General features: G+C 40.2%; 1 protein-coding gene across 2 annotated transcripts in view; it reads left to right on the top strand.

Moving 5' to 3' along the window:
- Positions 1 to 20,423, top strand: part of Efemp1 (EGF containing fibulin extracellular matrix protein 1) — a 64,381-nt gene that overhangs the window by 41,921 nt on the left and 2,037 nt on the right. For both annotated transcript variants that reach the window (XM_028891514.2, XM_028891517.2), the window contains exons 5-10: positions 5,434 to 5,556; positions 9,860 to 9,979; positions 11,031 to 11,150; positions 12,306 to 12,425; positions 17,109 to 17,232; positions 17,395 to 17,590. In XM_028891514.2, the coding sequence (XP_028747347.1) occupies positions 5,434 to 5,556; positions 9,860 to 9,979; positions 11,031 to 11,150; positions 12,306 to 12,425; positions 17,109 to 17,232; positions 17,395 to 17,590 (803 nt within the window). The remainder of the gene's footprint in view (positions 1 to 5,433; positions 5,557 to 9,859; positions 9,980 to 11,030; positions 11,151 to 12,305; positions 12,426 to 17,108; positions 17,233 to 17,394; positions 17,591 to 20,423) is intronic.

Here is a 20,423-nt window from a genome sequence, read left to right as displayed (position 1 = left end):
TGAGCAAGCATTCATCCTTATTGTTGAAGAAGCAACCCCAATACATGTGGCATGTTTTTTCACATGGGAACAACATATTACAAGATTGTATTAGAGCATGGTACAGTGCCAAGGATTTCCAGGACACTTGATTTGGTCACCTTCTGAAACAAAGATTAAACCACCAAGAGGGTTGAAAGCTGATTTTGATGATGTTTTTATTTATCACTGAAGGCACACCAAATTGTTGTTTATGTTTTGCCAGAACTGATAAGAATCTAGAACTATAAATCTGCTGCTGGCCATGATGATGACAGTTCTGCTCCGTTAGTAAATATCTCTTTTCTCCACCAGAACTGCTTAGTTTGGGTGAATTCTAGCTGAAGGGTGAAAAGCCAACTGGAACTGGGCATTTTGCCAGATAAATCTGATCCCAGCTCTGGAAAGGAAGCAAACAGGGAACTAGAAAGTCTTTGACAAAAATTGTTGATAAGTGGCTAAAGACTGGGGAGGGAGACAGAAAGCATAGAAACGTAGAAATCTAAGCAAAGAAAGACACAGGGAAGAACCCAGATATGACATGATTAGCAATCCTCTAATCCTGAGAAAAAAAATTAAAATACACATGACTGCAGGCCAACCTTCGCTACCCACAGTTGTGGGAGAGAAGCCTGTAGAGAACTAAATCACAGAAGGAGCAGAAGGGAAGCCTGGGATTCGAACCTCAGGGTTTTTGTAACACCAGGAAGTTCTGACTCTACATGTAACTAGCATCCTCCTTCCTTACCTGCTAGCTCTAGACAACGGGATCGTCTGTTTCTTGAGGCTTCCTGGAGTAAGTCAGAGGCTGCAGAAATCTGACTGCTTAATAATATCTCTCCATATAGCAAAGCGTTTATCTGCTTTATGCTAATTTGCTTTAGAATTTTAATAAATGTCTACATAAAGCTATATTAAATAGTATACACTCTCCTCTAAGTAGATTTTAATCAGCAGCATTAATGGATGGCCAGGATTAGAATTACCAGCAGCCACCATTAGAGAGGTAGAACAATGCCCTCAGCTCTTGTTAAGGAGTTCCCACCTTCTATGATGATTTTGAAAAAAAAAAAAAAAAAAACAACTCTCCAAATCCCTAAGACCCTCAGTCAATCCCTCCTACTGAAAAGGTCACTGATACCACAGCTCTAGATCACACGGCAGCAACAGAATCAGTCACTTCAACCCCCTTCCTCCTTTCAGCGTGCTGACTGCTAGTAAATTTGCAGTGCCTTCCTCAAAAGTAGTTGGGAGTCATTTCTTAAACTAAAGCGACACGAAGTCGAGAGCCAAAGTGGTACTCCTGAGCTCTCAGAATGCATGTCACCCTTGCCCATAAAACACACAGAAGTGACTCCATGTCGTGGTAAGTTATCAAATTATGGAAAGAACATTGCAGAGATTAAACTGTTGCATAAGAGAGAGGGAGCAACATGAGTCAGGGATTTGGAAACTCTGAGTCAGAATACAGAGAAGAAGCCAAAACCAGAGAACAAAGGCCTGCGCAGGGCCTAGCAGACACCAGTGAATGGACACCATCCCTATGCTAGCCTGCTGACAATGTCAGATTCTCAGTGCCACTGACTGGGGAGCCTGCTAGAGAGCTCACCAAAGATTATACTAGATGATCTAAAGCAACTAAGGATGTCAGTGTCAAGAAGCAGAACACCTACAAGTGTATAAATCACAAAGAGGGGGATGTGGACACTTTTCTTTTAAATGAAGGAATCAATAAATAATGCCCTTAGTTATTCTCAATATATCAGCATGATTAAAAGTGTTGTGGAGTTTTAGGAAGCATGTTCTATTGTTTTGTTCCTTGGTAATATTAACAATAGCCCATGGCTGCTTCTTTAATAGCTGTTTGATATAGTGTTCAATACAAACCTTTAATCCCACATTGAAGTCTCTGAACTTTGCTAGTGACTTGAGCAAGCATTTTATGAGCATATTCTGCTGGACCCAGCACTGGGTTCCTCACACACAGCCCCTGGAGCTGTGTTAACTCCAGCTCCCTGCCATTCTTGGGGAAACTCACTGAGTCTCCTTCTGGTAGGATCTGCCTTCAAAAAGACGGCTTCTTCTTTCCACTACCAGATCCTGTATCTCATTGCGTTCACACAGCAGCTCAGGACCCACATCCTCTGCAAAGCTCCCACTGCTGCTCACTCTGGGCAATGTCGTCTGAGAGTCCTCTGAACTCAAATGCTTTACTTTGTTTCCATGCAGAAGCAAATTGTTGATTCTGCTGTGCTCCTCGGGCCTACCTTTTACTCTGCTTTATGAATTTTTTTCCATAGTTTAAAGCACTGGTCCTACTTTCTGTAAAGCCTGAATACCAAGGTAATGATTCATTCATCCGTTAATTGGGTAAACATTTACTGAAAACCCCATTGCATTCCATGCACTACAGTAAGGGGTGGGGGAGGGGGGCAGAGTGAGCTTAACTGTCAAGGACAAATGATAGAAAATTAAAAACAAAAACAAAAATTCCTTTCCCCAGAGAATTTGTTCCTAGATTCTCAGGAAAACATGGCTGACCTGAGTCATTTTCCTGTTAAATACAGCAGAGTTCTGCCCACGCAGATGGCCTCCCTAACAGATGTAGGAAGTTAATTCTGCTCACAAACAAAAGAGGTGATTGTGCTGCTCTGGCATACTGACATAACACCACACTCAGCCTTCTGAAAACAGACAAGTAGAAAAGGCGCACAAAAGAGTTTAGAGATGTTTAATGGTTTGACATGACTTTGTGTGGGTGAATAAATAAGCAATAATAGGGTCTTCAAAATAATAGCATTATGGCATTTAAATAGACACTATAATTGAAGACAGTCCACAGAAATTCAGTCTGTTGATATTCTTCAGCATTAAATAAGCTGCTAAATGTGAGGGCTGGGGAGAATAAATACTCTACACTGTGGTTAGAACAGCTACAAACAGGAATGCAGATGAAGCTGCCTCCTGGCTGTAGAGGTTCTGCTTTTACCATGTATAAGTCCAGGTTAAAGGAAAGTTTAATTCACCAGTTAATGCTCACCAGATAAAGTAAGTTCTATTGCAGCTTTTTTGTTTTGAGTAGAGAAAGGAGAACAATGTAGTTGGAGTGGCAGTAGCAGCACTTGGGGCTTTGCTTTTATTAAATTACTGTAACTCACCAAATATCTTTATTAAATAATTCTTTTCAGAAGCTAACTAGAGCAGACTCTTAGAAAGGAGCCTTACAGGTTTGTATGTTTAAAACCTATTTCATGATACATTGATCCCAGTGGAAATGTTAGTCTATTTCTCAAAGACACTTCCAAACAAATGATGGGAAAATAGGGAGGAACTTGCAGGACACCAGAAACGTGTTGTGGTGGAGGTGGTTTGCAAAGGGTAGTTGCAAAAAGAAAACCTCCCTGAGCAGTGCCAAGCCAGCAAGTCCTTGATCTCCTGCCAGCATGGACAGGGGGAACCTGCCACGGTTGGATCTACCAGGATGCTATCTCTCAGGGCTGTTATCACTGCAAATGTTGGCAGATGTTCCTGACATAAAACAATAGGAATTCTGCTGTCATTTCTGCATTAGTGAGCCATAAAGCTCCAAGGAATCCCCAGTAGAAAGGTTTTCATCAAGTGTATGAAAGGGAGCAGATAACTTCACAGTAGGGTCGCTGCTCCAGAGCCTTTCACCTAGAAAGGTTGCTTTGTGGGAGATTGTAAAATAGCATCACAGTGATAGTGTTAATGTATTTCAGAATAACAAGAACAACAACAAAAAACTCATTAATGTTTAAAATCAGGTTCCAAGAATTATATGTCAAAGAAAGCCTTACTAGGTTTTATTCAATGAGCAGCCATACATCACAGGAAATATCCTCATCCTCTTCCCCTCTTTTTCAGGACAGAATACCTCTTATTGCTCCCACACCCAGCTAAGTAGAGAAGTTATCTCAGAATGACCCTCTTTATAAAATGAAGGCTTACTTTATGGCATCATAGCCTAAGTGCAACAATTCAATTCTCCTTGAAATCACAGAAAAATCAAAAGCAAAATAACACAAAAGGCCACTCTGCTTTAGATGGAAAGCAGAAGGCACAGTTAATTCTCATTGCTGAGAACTCATTTCTTTTCATTGATTTTCAGCCCACCACCCTGAGTCTACCACAGTGATGATCTATGATCCCCTCCCCAGCAAGTCTATCTTGGTTCCATGTAGAAATGATCATCTAGAAATTACACATTTTGTGATAATTTTATTAAAGCTTAGTCTTCTGATGTTAGAGAATAACAAAACTATGTCGTGTGTCGTCCCCCCCCCCCCCCCCCCCCCCCGCTTTTAAACTTAACTTCCTAATGGATATGCGGATTTTTTGAATGACTGTGAAGGATATAGACAAGGCAAAATGAATTCCACCTCCAAGCAGCTGTAAATGGTCACACAAGTTCCTACCACACTTTTGTCAGGAACAAACTCTCTAAGCTACCTTTCTTTAGTAAATTTCCCTCTTTTCTAGAACTCTGACTTGCCTCCTACTAAAGACACACATAGCAATTTTCCCCAGAAGTAAAATGTCTTAGGAAACCATGTATTTTAACCTACACTAACATATCTCTCCTAGAAGAATATGATCAAGTTGATGCTTTTCATTTTGAGCTTTAAAATGAAAACTTTATGCATACATGTTATTTTACCATGTAAGAAAAAATGCCATAAACAGCAACAGAGAATATATAATAGTAAGATTTAAGAAATTCTGTCCATTTTGAAAGCATTTGTAGCAAAAGTAGGAATCATACAATCTAATTTAATTCTCTCTCTCTTTGCATGTGAGTGTATACACATGCATATGTTACTGGTGATCGAACCTCAGGCATTCCACACACAAAGAAAGTGCTCTGCCAATGAGCTATATTCTAGTCTCATTTTACTTAAGTTTTGAGACAGAGTCTAAGTTACCAAGGCTGGCCTTGAACTTCCTCTGTAGCCCAGGCTAGACATAAATTGGAGATCCTCCTGCCTAAGCCTTCCAAGTAGCTGTTGTTTATTCTCATAGATACATCCCTGTCTAATAAAAGTATAAAACTGCCTTGGGGAAGGATTCATGCCTACTGGGAAAGCAATAGGTGATAGATAAAAGGAAGAAGATAAAGTAAGACTTTAGCTTTAGCCTCAAGCAGCTAAACGGCTAAGATAGGCATGAGAATTACTAGGACTTCTTAAATCTTAAGTGTACACACTAGTAGTTCTGAAATTATTTTATAAGCATTTGAAATAATTTTTCATTTTAAATATCTCCAATATAACATATTATAATGCTTTTAGAGAATAAAGAAAAATTCAATTTAAGAAAAATGAAGTGGCAAATGAAGAGAGCCTCCATATCTTCACAAACAACTGAAATTCTTTCTGTATTGCATGTCTTTCCCAGATATTGATGAGTGCACCACAGGGACCCACAACTGTAGAGTAGACCAAGTGTGCATCAACTTACGTGGCACCTTCGCATGCCAGTGTCTTCCAGGGTATCAGAAGCGAGGCGAGCAGTGTGTGGGTAAGTTCCTGGTGCAGTATGAACACTCCTGTCTTGAGGATCAAAACAAAGCCCTCCCACTGTAGTGGAGAATGATACCTAACAGCTGCTTCCTCTTCTGATGATGACCTGTATAGTTCCCAGCTACCAAGAGGAACCTTAAGGTTGAGCCTATCCTGAATACTAAAGTGCTGTAGACTAAGTGAAAGCATAAATCTAGTCTGAATGGAACCATAAAGACAATTAAGAACTAATTTGTTTTTGTTTTTGTTTTTTTTGTTTTTGTTTTTCGAGACAGGGTTTCTCTGTGTAGCTTTGCGCCTTTCCTGGAGCTCACTTGGTAGCCCAGGCTGGCCTTGAACTCACAGAGATCCGCCTGCCTCTGCCTCCCGAAAGAACTAAATTTTTAATTATGGGTTGTGTCACTAACGTACTGGTGACAGAGGCTTCTTGTGCCACTGCACAGCAGACCATGGTGCATGGGAGAGATGCTAAGGTCAAATGGCCTGCTACCACTGTCATCGAGTCTGTGGTTACTTATGTGCTCTGTGTCTCACTATGTTCATTTGTCTTGTGGAGATCACACTAGTTCCAACTCAGGAGCTCATGATGGCAGTGGTTAACACATGTGTGGTCTTGTGCCATACGGCTAGCTAGGATCAGACAGAGTTAGCAGAGTCTAAATCACTGGTTCTCAATCTTCCTAATACTGTGACCCTTTAATATAGTTCCTCATGTTGTGATGACCCCCATCCATAACATTATTTTATTACTACTTCATAACTGTAATTTTGCTACTCTTATGAATCATAATATAAATATCTGATACACAGAATATCTGATATACAACCCCAAAGGGGTCATGAACCATGGGTTGAGAACCACTGGTCTAAAGCCTCTTTACATTGCCATCTTTGATGGTATTTAAAGTGCAAAATGAAGCTCTGTACCCGAGGGAGTCTGAGAGGATACCTCCTGGAGGTCTAGGGCCATGTCAGCTTGTGTCACTGCTGGGGCCACAGTCCCCACAAAGTGCCCGGTACATGTAGTAGATGATCTGCATACATTCTGAATGAATGAAGGAACACAGTTTGAGGAGGCCAGCTGGCATGCAATGAAGTAGAACAGCACTCTGGCTCACTCAATCAAGAGGCCCAGGAGAAAAGCCATGAACCTCTGTGATTGGCTCCTTCTGCCTGTCTGTTTACATACCTGACCTCTTACCACAGACCAGTGGAAAGGCCAGATTTTCTCTTAGGAGCAGAGAGACAGGCAGCCAGCAACTTCTACCTGAGAATGTGGGCTGCTGACATGAGTATGTCAGCACTCAGCTCCTTGTAGACCCTGGCTAGCTCTGCCTGCCGTGGGCTGTGCCTAGGTGCTGGAATAGGTGCCCAGACTCAAGGAAGGACCAGGGTTTCTAATGCTGGAAGCTACGACACAAAACAAGAGTGCTGGGAAACTCCACAGATGCCAAAACTATGCTCTTTGGGTTAGTTGGGAAAATAAACACTGAGGGCCTAAAAGTACAGTAGTAATACACTCTACTGCAGGGTGAACTGAAAACAAAGGAACGCAGAGAGACAGGCTTTATGGGAAAGCAGAAAGATGAACTCACATCTGATCATGTGTGTGCTGCTATTGCCCTCACCCACAAAGGTAGTTCTACATTCCTTAGTAGAACAAAGGGTTTCTTCATCCGTTCTATTGCATCCACACCCTCCCTCCCAAAGACAGTTGCACCACAGCTTCTTCTCAATGCTTATGGTTCTGTGACACACATTTACACACATTTACACACATTTCTTTACAGAAAATGAGAGACTCATCTACAAACCCTATTCCACTCTCAAATCCCGACATAGAGTCACTTCCCCTAGGAGCCATGATCTATCCAAATATAATTAGTCACTTCTTCCTCCTACCAATTAAGATTAAGTAGACCTTTTCTGGAAATTTCCAATCTGTTGCAGTCTGGTACTGCAATATAATATAATAAAATATAATAAAAGTGTTGTGCTGTTTTCAATTGCCATGGCTAAATATATACTCTTAAGTTTCTTTACTTGTTATGGATTAACTCAACCCACAGTGAGTAGGCCACTAAGAAGCTTGCTCTCTCTGTCCCTTGTATACCTTTTTATTATTGATTTTCACTCTGTGGAGTAACATGTTTATGCCTATATTCCATGCAGACAGATGCAGAATATACGTATAGATATGATTATGCAACCTTATTGCCAAGTGCAATGCTGTAAAACAAAAGTCTACTAGTTGAAGAGACAGGCACCATTGAGCTGAGAGCTGACTGTGTGCCAGGTACAGCTCTAGATGCTAAGAAATAGGATTAAGCAAACAAATTTTACAGAATCATTGCCCTGGAGGAGCTATTAGAAAAAAATTCATATGTATTGACTAGCGACAGTGGCACCTGGCTATTACAGGAAGCACTATAAACAATAGCTCTTAATTAATGTAAGGTTCCTATTCATCAAATAATGTGATTGGGCACCTACAACACTAGTCCTTGCTCGTGAGCATTAAGCATATAGCAGAGAGTAGATAAATATCATCCATCTCCACATCAAGGAGTGAGACAGCTCTTATTTGACTCAGATAATAGTGAGAGACTATAATAACATAAGCAAATAAACACATATCTCAATATAAAGCAACAACAGAGGCTACAAGGAAGTCTAAGCAGGATAAGGATATAGATGCGGCACAATACACTATCATATATAGTGAAAGGGGTATCCTCCCTGAGTGCCATGCAACAGACACAAAGGCTATGTGGATGTCGCTCTCTAGTTATTTCAGTTTGCTGATTGATTAACAACATTTTGCATCTTTCTGATAATACTTCATACTTCATTACCTGGTATGCTCCAGATCCATGGCCTACCCTGTACCATGGACACTTTCCAACCATTCCACCATATGGAATAAGAAATGGAAGCTTCAGAAGCCAAGACATGGAATTGCCAGACCAGAGTCAAACTCAGGTTAGCTTCAGGCCACTGAAACACACTATTGTAAAGCAGCAACGCCATTTTGTTCATTTTTATTCTCTTTTTACCATAAGGTAATGTCACTCTATAGTGCTGTATTGTATGTGCAAAATTGTCCTATTAAACCACACATGCTACGCTGTAGTTGTCATGAAGTGTAGGCATGAGGTAATGACATTTTACTATGCTTCTAAGAGGGTCTGTCTCTGCAAGTTCTCCGCTGAGCATTTTATAGTTGGAAATATTTATCAAAGAAGCACACAGGCTGGAACACTTCATCCAAACGTCAGGACATGCTCAAAAGGTCACTTGTGTAGTGTCCTTTCCTTTCACAATGTTCTTTCATTTGACCCTCACAAAACTTCCTAAGATACACATGGCAAGCCTTCCTATCACGTTCTGAACAAACACCAAGGTACAAACGTTTGAAGGGCTTAGCCACAGTCACCAGCTGAGCACAGCCCATAACTCTCCTCACATAATTGAAAGTTGGATCTTCATTCTTTTTCATTTTCCTCACTTTAATTAAGCTTTTTGGCACCACAAACTGACATCCTTGTGGGGGCGGGGGGAGAGAGAGGGAGGGAGAGGGAGAGGATCATAATCTTTTTTCTTTCTTTACATTTCAGCACATTCATTTATTGCTAATATGGGTGTGAGGTTGGTCTTTTGTTTTGTTTTGTTTTTTGTTTGTTTTGTTTTGTTTTAAAGACAGGATTTCTATATGTAACAGCCCTGGCTGTTCTAGAACTTTGCTTTGTAGATCAGGCTGGCCTCGAACTCATAGAGTGAGTTCTGCCTGTCTCTGCCTCCAGAATGCTGGGCTTAAAGGTGTGAGCCACCATGCCTGGCTTGATCTTTGTTCATTATGTCTTACTCAGCTGATGGCCAAAGTATCTTTAAAGTACATGTATGCTAATTTTAAGAGAGAGGGTAAAAGGAGAGATTGAGGAAGGGAGGGAAGGAGATTAGTTTTAACACAATAACTTCCTGAGATATGTTTTCTACATTATTGCCACTGAGAATTCAGTAAGTCAACAACTTGGTTCTAGGTTTTTAGGTTTGGGGTTTTTGCTTGCTTGCTTGTTTTGGTTTGATTTTGCTGCTTTTTTTTTTTTTTTTTTTTTTTTTTTTTTTTTTTAAGACAGGGTTTCACTATGTAGCTCTGGCTGTCATGGAACTCACTATGTAGATCAGGCTGGCCTCAAATTTACAGAGACCCACCTGCCACTGCCTTCCATGTGCTAGGATTAAAGGCATGCACCACCGTGCCCAGTTAACAATTTGGTACTATGTCTGTGCCATCTACTTAGATATAGATGAATGCACCGTGCCTCCATATTGCCACCAAAGATGTGTGAACACGCCAGGTTCCTTCTACTGCCAGTGCAGCCCTGGGTTTCAGCTGGCAGCGAACAACTTCACCTGTGTGGGTAAGTCCTGTGAGAACTGCTGGGCTGACTGACTGACCAACTTATGCCTCAAGGCAAAGGAAGCCTCATGGTATGATGTATTGTTTCTGGTGTTCTGTGCTCCCAAGTGAACTGGTTTCCATCAGCCTCTCTCAGGGTCATAAAGCTGAAAAGACAATAGCTGATGTGCTTCTTAACACATCAGGATATGAATGGGAAACATTTTAACTTTGGTTCTAGTTCTCCTCTATGGGTGTGTACATATATATATATAGGTATAGGTATAGGTATATATGTATGTATGTATGTATGTATATATATAAATGTAACTACAGATTAATGAATATGCATACCTCAGTTAGTCAACAGTATGTGACAGAATGCTGAAGAGGCCAAAGGGTTACTGGAAGTTCAAGTGCATCAACTTTCCACTAACAGTGCATGTGACCCTTACATACCTCTTCTCCCCTTTCAGAGTGCAATGTCACACATGGCACATGATTGTAAGACTGGCACAACCTGGGAGGAATCTAGTGCAGGAGGGGGAAAATGCCCTTTTCACGGTATTTTCTCTGTGTTGGAGCATAACAAAACTCTGCATGGGTCTCAAAGGATTATGCTATAATTGTCAAGGAATTTAACAGGAACCATTTAAAAAGTAATAAATAGCCAGATAACTCTTTACCACCGCATGCTGAGAGACCATATCAGTTCAAGTATCTTATAACAATTATTTATGGATTTGGATTTTGAATCTGAACAATGTAAGAAAATAGGTGCTAGAATGTATGTTTATTGGAAATATTCGATTCTTTGGGGAAAAATTTATCAAACATCAAACTGTCATTCCTAGAAAAAAACATATTCTGGTATTTCTAAAATAAAAGTGTGTGACAGAATTTTGAAGTTGTTCCAACAACTGTGAAACTGAATGGATATTCTCCAGTGAGCGCCTACAACAAGGGACCATTTACTATCAAGTGATACAGGCACAGAAGAGCAAGGCTGAGCCTAAAAATGTCCAGCTACAGATACACAGAGATATATGTAGATTTAAAACCTTTCCTTGCAGATATAAATGAATGTGATGCCAGCAACCAGTGTGCTCAGCAATGCTACAACATTCTCGGGTCATTCATCTGTCAGTGCAACCAAGGGTACGAACTGAGCAGTGACAGACTCAACTGTGAAGGTAACATGTTTGCCAATTATCTTATAGAAGGGGCAACCTTACTGACATTTTGTTGCCTGGTTGTTCTGCTGATGAAAAAAAAAATCTTACTCCCACAAATTCTGTTCTTGAAATCTTATAAAGGCAGTTCAGTGAAAACCATGGCTTTTGAGCCTGTTACTGGAAGAAATGAGAAGCACTGAATAGCTGGAACACAAGGTGTAGCCTAGGAGTGTCTTGATTCTCAAAGTATGCTCCAGTGGCAGCTTCTGCTGGGAGCTTGTGAGAAACTGAGAATCCCAGACCCCATTGCCAATTTCCCAAGACAGAATCTGCACATGTAAGTTAACAAAAAGCTGAGGGTGTGGTAAAAAACCAAGACACCTGGACCCTAGCTTTATCCACGCACTTTGTGGGTTGAACACATTTTTAAAGAAGTCTGGGTTGCAGTTGCTAATGAGTAAAAAGATGGTCAGTCAGTGGAATGAGTGACCTTGAAAGTCCAGTGAATATGCTCATCCTGGGTAATTCTAGGAGCTTAAGGCATCATGAGGGGGATGCCATCAACATTTGATGCTCATACCTCCTTCATGATTCTGTCCATGTTTATTTGGGATCACATAGGTCATAACCCAACCAAAGAAGGCTCAAGTCATGCAATGTTGTTTAAAACCATTAAGGAGTCAGCTCAAGACTGCTGCCTCTGTCCTGCTTAGCAAACTATAGGGCAGTTGCTAATTCTGAAATGTAAAAGATTCTTCCTCAGAACTCCACACCATGCCAAGATGTCACCTCTGTAAAATTGCACAAGTGTGGAACTTGAAGTTTAAAGTTCAAGAGAGCTCAGCAGCAAGGTCATACCATAGGCAAATATAAATCTGCTACCTGAGTAGGTCTTCAGAACCCAAAGTGAAGAGTTTAGTCATGAGCCCATTTACTTAGTCCACTTAGCCTTGGTGAAAACTGCTGTAAGAAAACCTCTGCAGGCTGAGAGGGAAAGAGGAAAACTAACATGATGCCACAGTTGGCCCCTGCATTTCAGATAGAGCCTTGAATTTCTTCTATTCAGAGTTTGCATTGCTTTGACACTCTCTAGCTTATTTAAAAGTATGTAATATAAAACTAGTGCAGGAAAGTTTCTCAGCTCTGTGTCTATGCTTTTGTCTGATTCTACAGACATTGATGAATGCAGAACCTCAAGCTACCTGTGTCAATATCAATGTGTCAATGAACCAGGGAAGTTCTCATGCATGTGCCCCCAGGGCTACCAAGTGGTGAGAAGCAGAACCTGCCAGGGTAAGCTCACTGTTCTCATACAGCTGAAGTTCAGAGGTAGCCAGGAGAATGGGGAGAAAGTTACAGGATTCAGACCTTGATTGTACAATTTGAGTTCCTGACTTATAACATTAGTAGAGTACATTTTATGAAAGGGAGATTCAATGACTTTGACTTTTTTAAACTTTAACTTCCTTTCTTAAAACTGTGATTTAAATAAATGTTACTATTTCTTAATATATTAATATCTGTGAAATTACAAATTCATAGCAAGGTGCATCTGAATATTAAGGCTGTATAACACAAAATACTCATAATAAATGGCTTCCCATTTAACAGACCCTTGGTCAGTCAAAGTATAGCATTAATACACAGGCGAATCTCCATAATATATTCTTGCAGCCCACAAGAATTTCCAATAATCTACCAAAAAAGATTCACTTACTAAAATATTTACCTTGAGTTTTGCGTTTAGAGCCCACTCTTACTACTTAGGCTAGACATACCTTAATCAAGCCTCAAAGGCTCCAGCACATCAAAATTCTGAATTATGTACACTTGGAGGGTGATAGAGGGTCTTTCTAGATAACCCAGGCTGACCTCAAATTTGTAGCCCTCCAGCTTCTGCCTCCTAAATGCTGAGATTACAGGCATATGTCACCACTCCCAGCCAATTAATGTAGGATTTTAGATGTTAAGGAGAACAAAACTCATGATGGATATTAAAATGTGTTTGAACAACTCAAAAAAAAAAGCAAGCATTGATCTAATAATGGCTAATGACCATGGGCCCAATTTCAAAAATAAATGCTCAGATGCTCCTGGTGTCTTCTCATGGGTAGAACAGAGAGCTCTCTGCAAACATACGGCTCAGAGTCTGACAGGAAGATGGGAGAACATGCACCCCTCCCCTCCCCTTCAATGTTGTATACAGTTTGAAATTTCACTAATGGAAGAAAGATTATCAAATAAAGACAAAAATATAGATAATCCCAGAAAATCTAATATAAACACATTTACACAAAACAGTGGAAAAAAGAAAAGTATGACTGATCCTAGTCACAGAAAACCTGTGTGAATCTAACTCTACTTTGTTCTGTCTGTACAGTCTGAACAAATCATCAGACTTCTCTAAGCCTTGGCTTTCTCTTTGGAAAAGCAGAAGTGTGGGAATGAAACAAAATAATACATTAAATTATTTACACAACTCACAGTGTTTTAATGAAATTTATTTAGCAATGTAAATGAGCAATAGTAAATCTCTAGAGAGTCCCTTTTACTTGGAATTAGAAAGACTACACATGAGGACAGGAAAGATTTTACCTTTAAAAGGACAGTTGGAGGGCATGTAGAGTCTAGTCAAATGGCACAATTGTATGGGAGCAGCTATGAACTCAAGGACATCCAAGACCTGGGATTTTGTAATATGGAAACATACCCCAGCTGGTAGGTATAAGTGTAAGCAGAATGTCATCTCTTTCACAATGAACATCTTTATAACCTTACCCAGGTTACTAGAAATTCTGCAAATGTTAATTGTGGGAAAACATTGCATTCCAATTATCTCACTTAACCTAATTGAGACATGAATATTACATACAGGAAAATATTAGCCAGTCAAATATTTTAACTAGTTCCCCTGGAATCATCCAAACAAATGTCTATGTGTTTCTAATCACAAGTGGATTTGATAGTCAGCAAAGACAGATTCAAATTAGTGCATAATAGGATCTTATTTCCCTGCGCTATATCTTTGGGAATATTTCTGTTATAATTGGGGGCAAAAATGCAATGAAATCAAGTGAGAGTTCACAGTGCTGTCATGTTGAAGATGCACAGAAGCAAAATGCTTGCTTGTGCAAAATGTCTTTTCATCATGCAGACTTACATTCTTTTAACATTTAAAGCAATTGCTTCCATATATTGAAACCCCAATTTGTAAGAACAGAATAAAATCTAACATATTTGGATTCTTATCTTCTCCCAAGAAGTTCAAAGGGTCTGATATAAATGTTCCCATGACTGTAAGTCACAAAAATCAGAGCACTATGCACGTGTTTATCTAGAGAGGGTCAAAATAAGATGTACTTACTCACACATACATATCAAATATTTTAATGTTTCTTCCTGAAATTTTTTTCCAGAATGATATAGCTATTGGTTATGCTAGATCCTAAGTTACTGAAAGTAATAAATGAAGTCATAGGCTCAAGTTTCCTTCTGCTACTGCCATTCTCCACAGTACCAACCAGTGTCAGGATTCCTTATATCTGAACATCACCATCATTTTGCAAAAGGGTGGAAATATTTAAAGGATACATCAACAGCGACTTCCAGGGAATCTAGATTTTTTTCTTTAGCTACAGTCCAGCCAAGAAGACAGTTCTTATAACTTATTCTCAAAAACTGTAGCTTTTCCAGCTTCCGCCTGGATTGAAGAAAACTTTTGCCAGGTGGAAATTAAAAGAATTGGTTTTTCTCCAAAGACACTGCATAGAATTATTCTCACAATGGAACTATCCCTGTTATCTTATGACCTTGAACTTATCTCTGGTTTTCCTCCATATGCAACCAAGATATCCTTGTCACTTAGCTCCATACAGCTTGTATGAGAAACAACTGAATTAATATTTATCAAAGTCAGGTGATTCTTGCCTTAACAATAGCTAATGGAAAGATTCAGCTGCCCCTCCATAAGAGTTTACAAGCTAGGAGTACAGCAAACAGTAAGCAAAACACAGATTTCGATAAAGTAAAATAGAAAGCAGCAGAGACCCTAAAGGGACAATACCAGGTTTAAAACTTCAAAATTCACAACCTAGCACCCAGCCAGCTGACTTGAAGCAGGATTAGGTAAATCACTTAAGGAAAGATAAATGAAGGAATTAAAATATTTACTTGTAGGAAAGGCATGATTCATAAAAGGCTTCCATAAGACAAAATAGAAACTACAATTCATATGGAAAGAGGTAGGAATTGCATAAGCAAATGGACGTTAAGTATTGCTATTGACATACAATAATGCTTGTTAGTAACACACTTTCTTCAACTGTCTTCTTGGGATCCAACTAGCCAAATCTAAAATCAGCCGCTGTCTAGACTGGTTGAACCGTCACTCTCGTTCCTAAGACTCTCTCCTCACCTGGCTGCTTCTGTTTATGTTACCTTCCTTACTTGCCTGCCACCATGACAGTTCCTTCTTCCTCACAGTCCTAATCTAGCTCTGCTCTATGAGGTGGGACACTTCATAGCTCACTTTTCAGTGCCTCGTCCGGAGGGCTCAACCCCCTCCCAGAGCACTACTGCCCCTTCAATAACTCTCTCTCTCTCTCTCTCTCTCTCTCTCTCTCTCTCTCTCTCTCTCTCTCTCTCTCTCTCTCTCACACACACACACACACTCTCTCCCTCCCAAACCCTTTCCCAGGCTCCTGAAATAGCTGCCCTCCCTTAGAAATGTTCCCCTTTTGACCTGAGAATTCATTTACACACCACCCTTAAAGGCCCACTTGAGATGCCCCTCCTTCATTCTGGTCCCTAATCCTCCACACACAATCAGCTGTACTTCAGATTTGTAGTGCTCTTACCTACCTGTTAATTGCATTTTACTCTGTAAATAACTGTTGGTGTATCTATATTCACAACTAGGTTATCAACTCCTTAGAGCAGGAGATGAAATTTTTTATTGGTGTTTTGTTTACTATTATATAAGCAAAGTCATAATTAGCATTTGACTTTGAATTTAACAGCTGGACAACTGAAGAATGATTTAAAAACTCAGGAAATGTCATGTACTAGTTAGTACTCAGTGACTCAGCTCTGTCCATACTGATGTCAGTGCATCAAATTGAGGTCGAACTTGAAAGAATTGGATGGCTAAGCCAGGGCCCTAACAGGCTCCCCTAGCAGCCCTGGCATGAACCAGGCCTTAGTTTCGGTTCACTAGAATGGGCTGGAGCTGAGCAAGCAATTCTCAGGAAAACCACAACTTAGGGGCAACTGATCAACAGGTGCCCCCCAGCCTCCTGCTGGCTCAGCAGGCCCCCAGAAGCCCCTTCTGCTGGCTCAGCAGATGTCCCCCAGACTTCTGCTAGCTAAAGATAGTTTTCCCTACCCTCCTGTCAACAAGTCCCTAGACACTAGACTCCCCGACCACCACCGCCAATGGGCCCCTAACCAGTACAGCCTCCCACCAATCAACTCCCAGATTAATCTTTCCTCCACCAATCAGCACCAGATTAATCCCTCCTCTCTGGAATTTCCCTAACTCTGCTTAAAAGAAGCTTGTGACTCCCCCCACCCCAGGTCGCTATTTGCCACACCATCATTCTGGAAATAAACACTCTTGCTAAATTGCATAAGTGACTGTTGGTCTTTCTTGGGGGCTTCCCTCAGACCCTAACAAAACTCAAGTCTTGTGTCTAAGAGCAAACTGGACAAGCCAGATGTGATGGTATACACATGTAATCTTAGATTAGGAGGCTAAGACGGGAGAATTTTGAGCTCAAGGCCAGATTTCATTATACTGTGAGTTTCACACCAGCTTGCTCTACATGGCAAGACACTGGCGCACACCCAAAACAAATAAAAATAAATAAAAGTAAACTGACTGCAGTCTAGATTCCCTCTGGTGCTTCCTTACAAACTAGAATCTGCCACACACACAATTTGCTTAGGACAGTAAACTCTTTAACCCTGTGACTGCAGATATTAATGAATGTGAGACCACTAATGAATGCCGAGAAGATGAAATGTGCTGGAATTATCATGGTGGCTTCCGTTGTTACCCACGAAACCCGTGTCAAGATCCCTACATTCTGACATCAGAAAAGTAAGAAACATTAGAACCTTTACATTAACAGTGGGGAGTTTTCTGGTCCTCCTACGGTCTAACATCAGAAAAGTAGGAGAGATCAGAACCTTTACATTAACAGTAAGGAGTTTACTGGTCCTCCTGAGCCAAACCGGTGACTTCTTCTCTGTTTGTCTCTAGCCGGTGTGTTTGCCCCGTCTCAAATGCGATGTGCCGAGAACTGCCCCAGTCTATAGTCTACAAGTACATGAGCATCCGATCTGACAGGTCTGTGCCATCAGACATCTTCCAGATACAGGCCACAACTATTTATGCCAACACCATTAATACTTTTCGGATTAAATCTGGAAATGAAAATGGAGAGTTCTACCTACGAGTAAGTATGTTTAGGTGGTATTAGCTAGTGGGAAGATAGCTGTTTATTGTGTGCATTCATGTGGGAATTAATCTAAAACCTAAAAAGTTTCACAAGTAGGCACATGTCCAGCCTTCTGGAGTATATGTGGTAATACTATCAGATATTAAAATCTACTTTTTGCAAAAGAATGAGATTCTGAAAGATTAAGTAGTCTCCTAAAAGCCACCCAGATCCCAAGCCCTAGAATCAAATAAAGCTGTGTGTGATTCCCAAAAACACAAGCATGTCCCAAACAGGTACTGCAAATGTAAGCTGTTTAACTGTACAGAGAAAAACACTCCATAAATTTTTCTTGTGGTAAAGTTTATGGATTGTTTTGATGTTTACACATTTAACCTGTCCCTTAAGAACTTCCTTCTCGCTCCAGAGTAGCAGGGTTCCATTTCTTTGCCAGAAAATTAGAAGTGATTAATTTCTCAGAATCAATTTCTAAAGAGAAAAAAAAAAAAACAACAACTCAAAATCCTATCCATTGCTTTTATTTCTCCTAATAGGAAAGAGTAAGTTTCATTAACATACAGTGTTTTAAACTTCAGCTATACTAGGTATTTGTAGAAGCTGCCTCAACATGAGTTTTACACAGTTCAGATGCCTATTAATCACTAATCAGTAACTGCATGAATGCACAACAGCTCTTCTCAAAAACTTCAATAAAGTAAATTTCTATTTTGAACTTTTAGCCATCACTTAAGAAGATAAAAGCTTCTTATCCTAATCATCATGCAGTTAGATGAAGTCCCAACATGTTTTTTTTTTCCTCTACAGTAAACCTGGCATTTTGAAAATTATTTTTATTTATATCTGCTTTTATTTTTCTGACTTGATTTTTAAAGCATAAATAACATTTTTCTCCAGAAATCCTTTCCTTGTGAATGATGTGAAACATTATCAACTTAGTATAGTGTTAGATAAATGTTTTGCAGTTAAAACAAAAACATTTAAAGATAGGTGTGAATGTACATGCCTGAGATCCCAGCATTCAGGAGAGGGAGTCAGAAGGACTGCAAAGATGAGGCCAGCCTAGGCTATCCAGTAAGTCTGAGGCTAGCCTGTGTCTGAGGCTAGACTGAAGTTTTGAGAAAGAGTTCATCTCAAACTAAGAAAAAGAAAAATAACAAAATAATAAAAATATATGCTCTAAGAATATTTATCACATAATTAAAATAAACTCCCACAAAAATTCTACACTGAAATTCCACCTGTAGACAGCATTTAATGCATAAGGATCAACCAGCAGGCATTACTTGAGTACCTACTGTGTTCTCAGCCTTGTGCTGGCTGCTTTGAGAAACTAAGAAGACATTCAGTGCATGATTCCTTCTTTCAAAGAGCTTTTTACTGTGCTAATTTTACCCCAAGCCAATTTACTGTTTAATTCTCTGGCCCACATAGAGGCCACGGCTATGGATAAGATCACTCATGAAGGGAATAGAAGGAATGGCCCAAATTGCTCAGAAGAGGACCCGAAGGAAAGAAGGGCTCAATCATGAAGCTTTCCCCTATAAACTGACCTGAGGCCTATTGATCATCTCATCCACCATGATCTCCATGTCACCCTGCTACCAACTCCCCAACCCCTAGCCATGCCCCGACATTTCTTGTCATCAGTATCACATGAGAACTTGGTCTTCGGTGACCCGTTCAGTAACTGACCGTCCTCTTCTCACCATGCTCTCGTTCTCACTGTGAGAGCTCCTGTCAATAGCAACTCACATTCCCAGCCAACAGCCCCAGATAAATGCTGTAACCCACACATCTACTCCATACAAGCTTCTAAGTCCAGGTTGCTAACACTATAAAAGTTTAGTCTCTACTTTCAGATAGATCCTTAGTATGTTCAACAATCTCATTGCTTTTCTTGTTTCTTTCATACCATTCTCTTCAGTCCTTGTTCTCAAATGTTCTTATATTTAGTAAGTCCTTATACCCGACTTTTGAGTAGGTGAGTCACTTCCTGCTTTGAAACCACTGACACCAGCATTAACACTAACAGGCATAAATTTCCCATTCTACGCCATGAAAATATACATCTGTGTTCTCCATCTGGTTTCCAAAGATATTTTATATTTGTCAGTCAAGATCAACCCAGCACCATGTATTCCTCATTCCATCTCCTCTGAAACCCTAGTATGTCAGACCCCCACCCCCATCTCCAAACTTTGAATCCCTCTACATGTTATACTGTCTCTTTGTCTTTCAGTAAAATACTTTACTGGCATTGCTTGGGGGAAAAAACACCAATGCTATCCATAATGTTAAATCCAAGGACACTTTTCAATTCCAATATTCGATTCTCCTTTGCTCTGTTGGATGCTGCTGTCTACTTACATGTTCTCCACTTAAGCATTTATTTCTTCTCATCGTTATTCTTTTTCTAATTTTTGAATTATTTGTACGTATTTTTATAAGTATATGAACACATGTGTTCCTAAGTGCCTGCAGAGGCCAGTCAGGTGAGGGCCTCAGGTCCCTTGGATTTGGAGTTACAGCAGTTGTGAGCCACCTGATGTGGGTTCTTGGATCTGAGCTCTATTCTTCATGTTAGAGCAGCAAACAGTCTTAACCAGCAGCTATCTCTCTAGCCCTTTGATTTCTCTCCTCTGTCAGTTCCTTCAATGTCATCCTCTCCCAGAACTCTGTAGTCTGTCCTAGTTTAATGTGTGTCTCTTGTAGTGATAGCTAAACTTTTTGTTTGTTTGTTTTGTTTTTTGTTTTTGTTTTTCGAGACAGGGTTTCTCTGTATAGCTTTGCACCTTTCCTGGGACTCACTTGGTAGCCCAGGCTGGCCTCA

Source organism: Peromyscus leucopus, chromosome 10 (genome assembly GCF_004664715.2).
Source record: "Peromyscus leucopus breed LL Stock chromosome 10, UCI_PerLeu_2.1, whole genome shotgun sequence".
Taxonomy (NCBI): domain Eukaryota; kingdom Metazoa; phylum Chordata; class Mammalia; order Rodentia; family Cricetidae; genus Peromyscus; species Peromyscus leucopus.
Note: the sequence above shows the minus strand (reverse complement) of the source record. Positions and strands in the feature narration are given on the sequence as shown.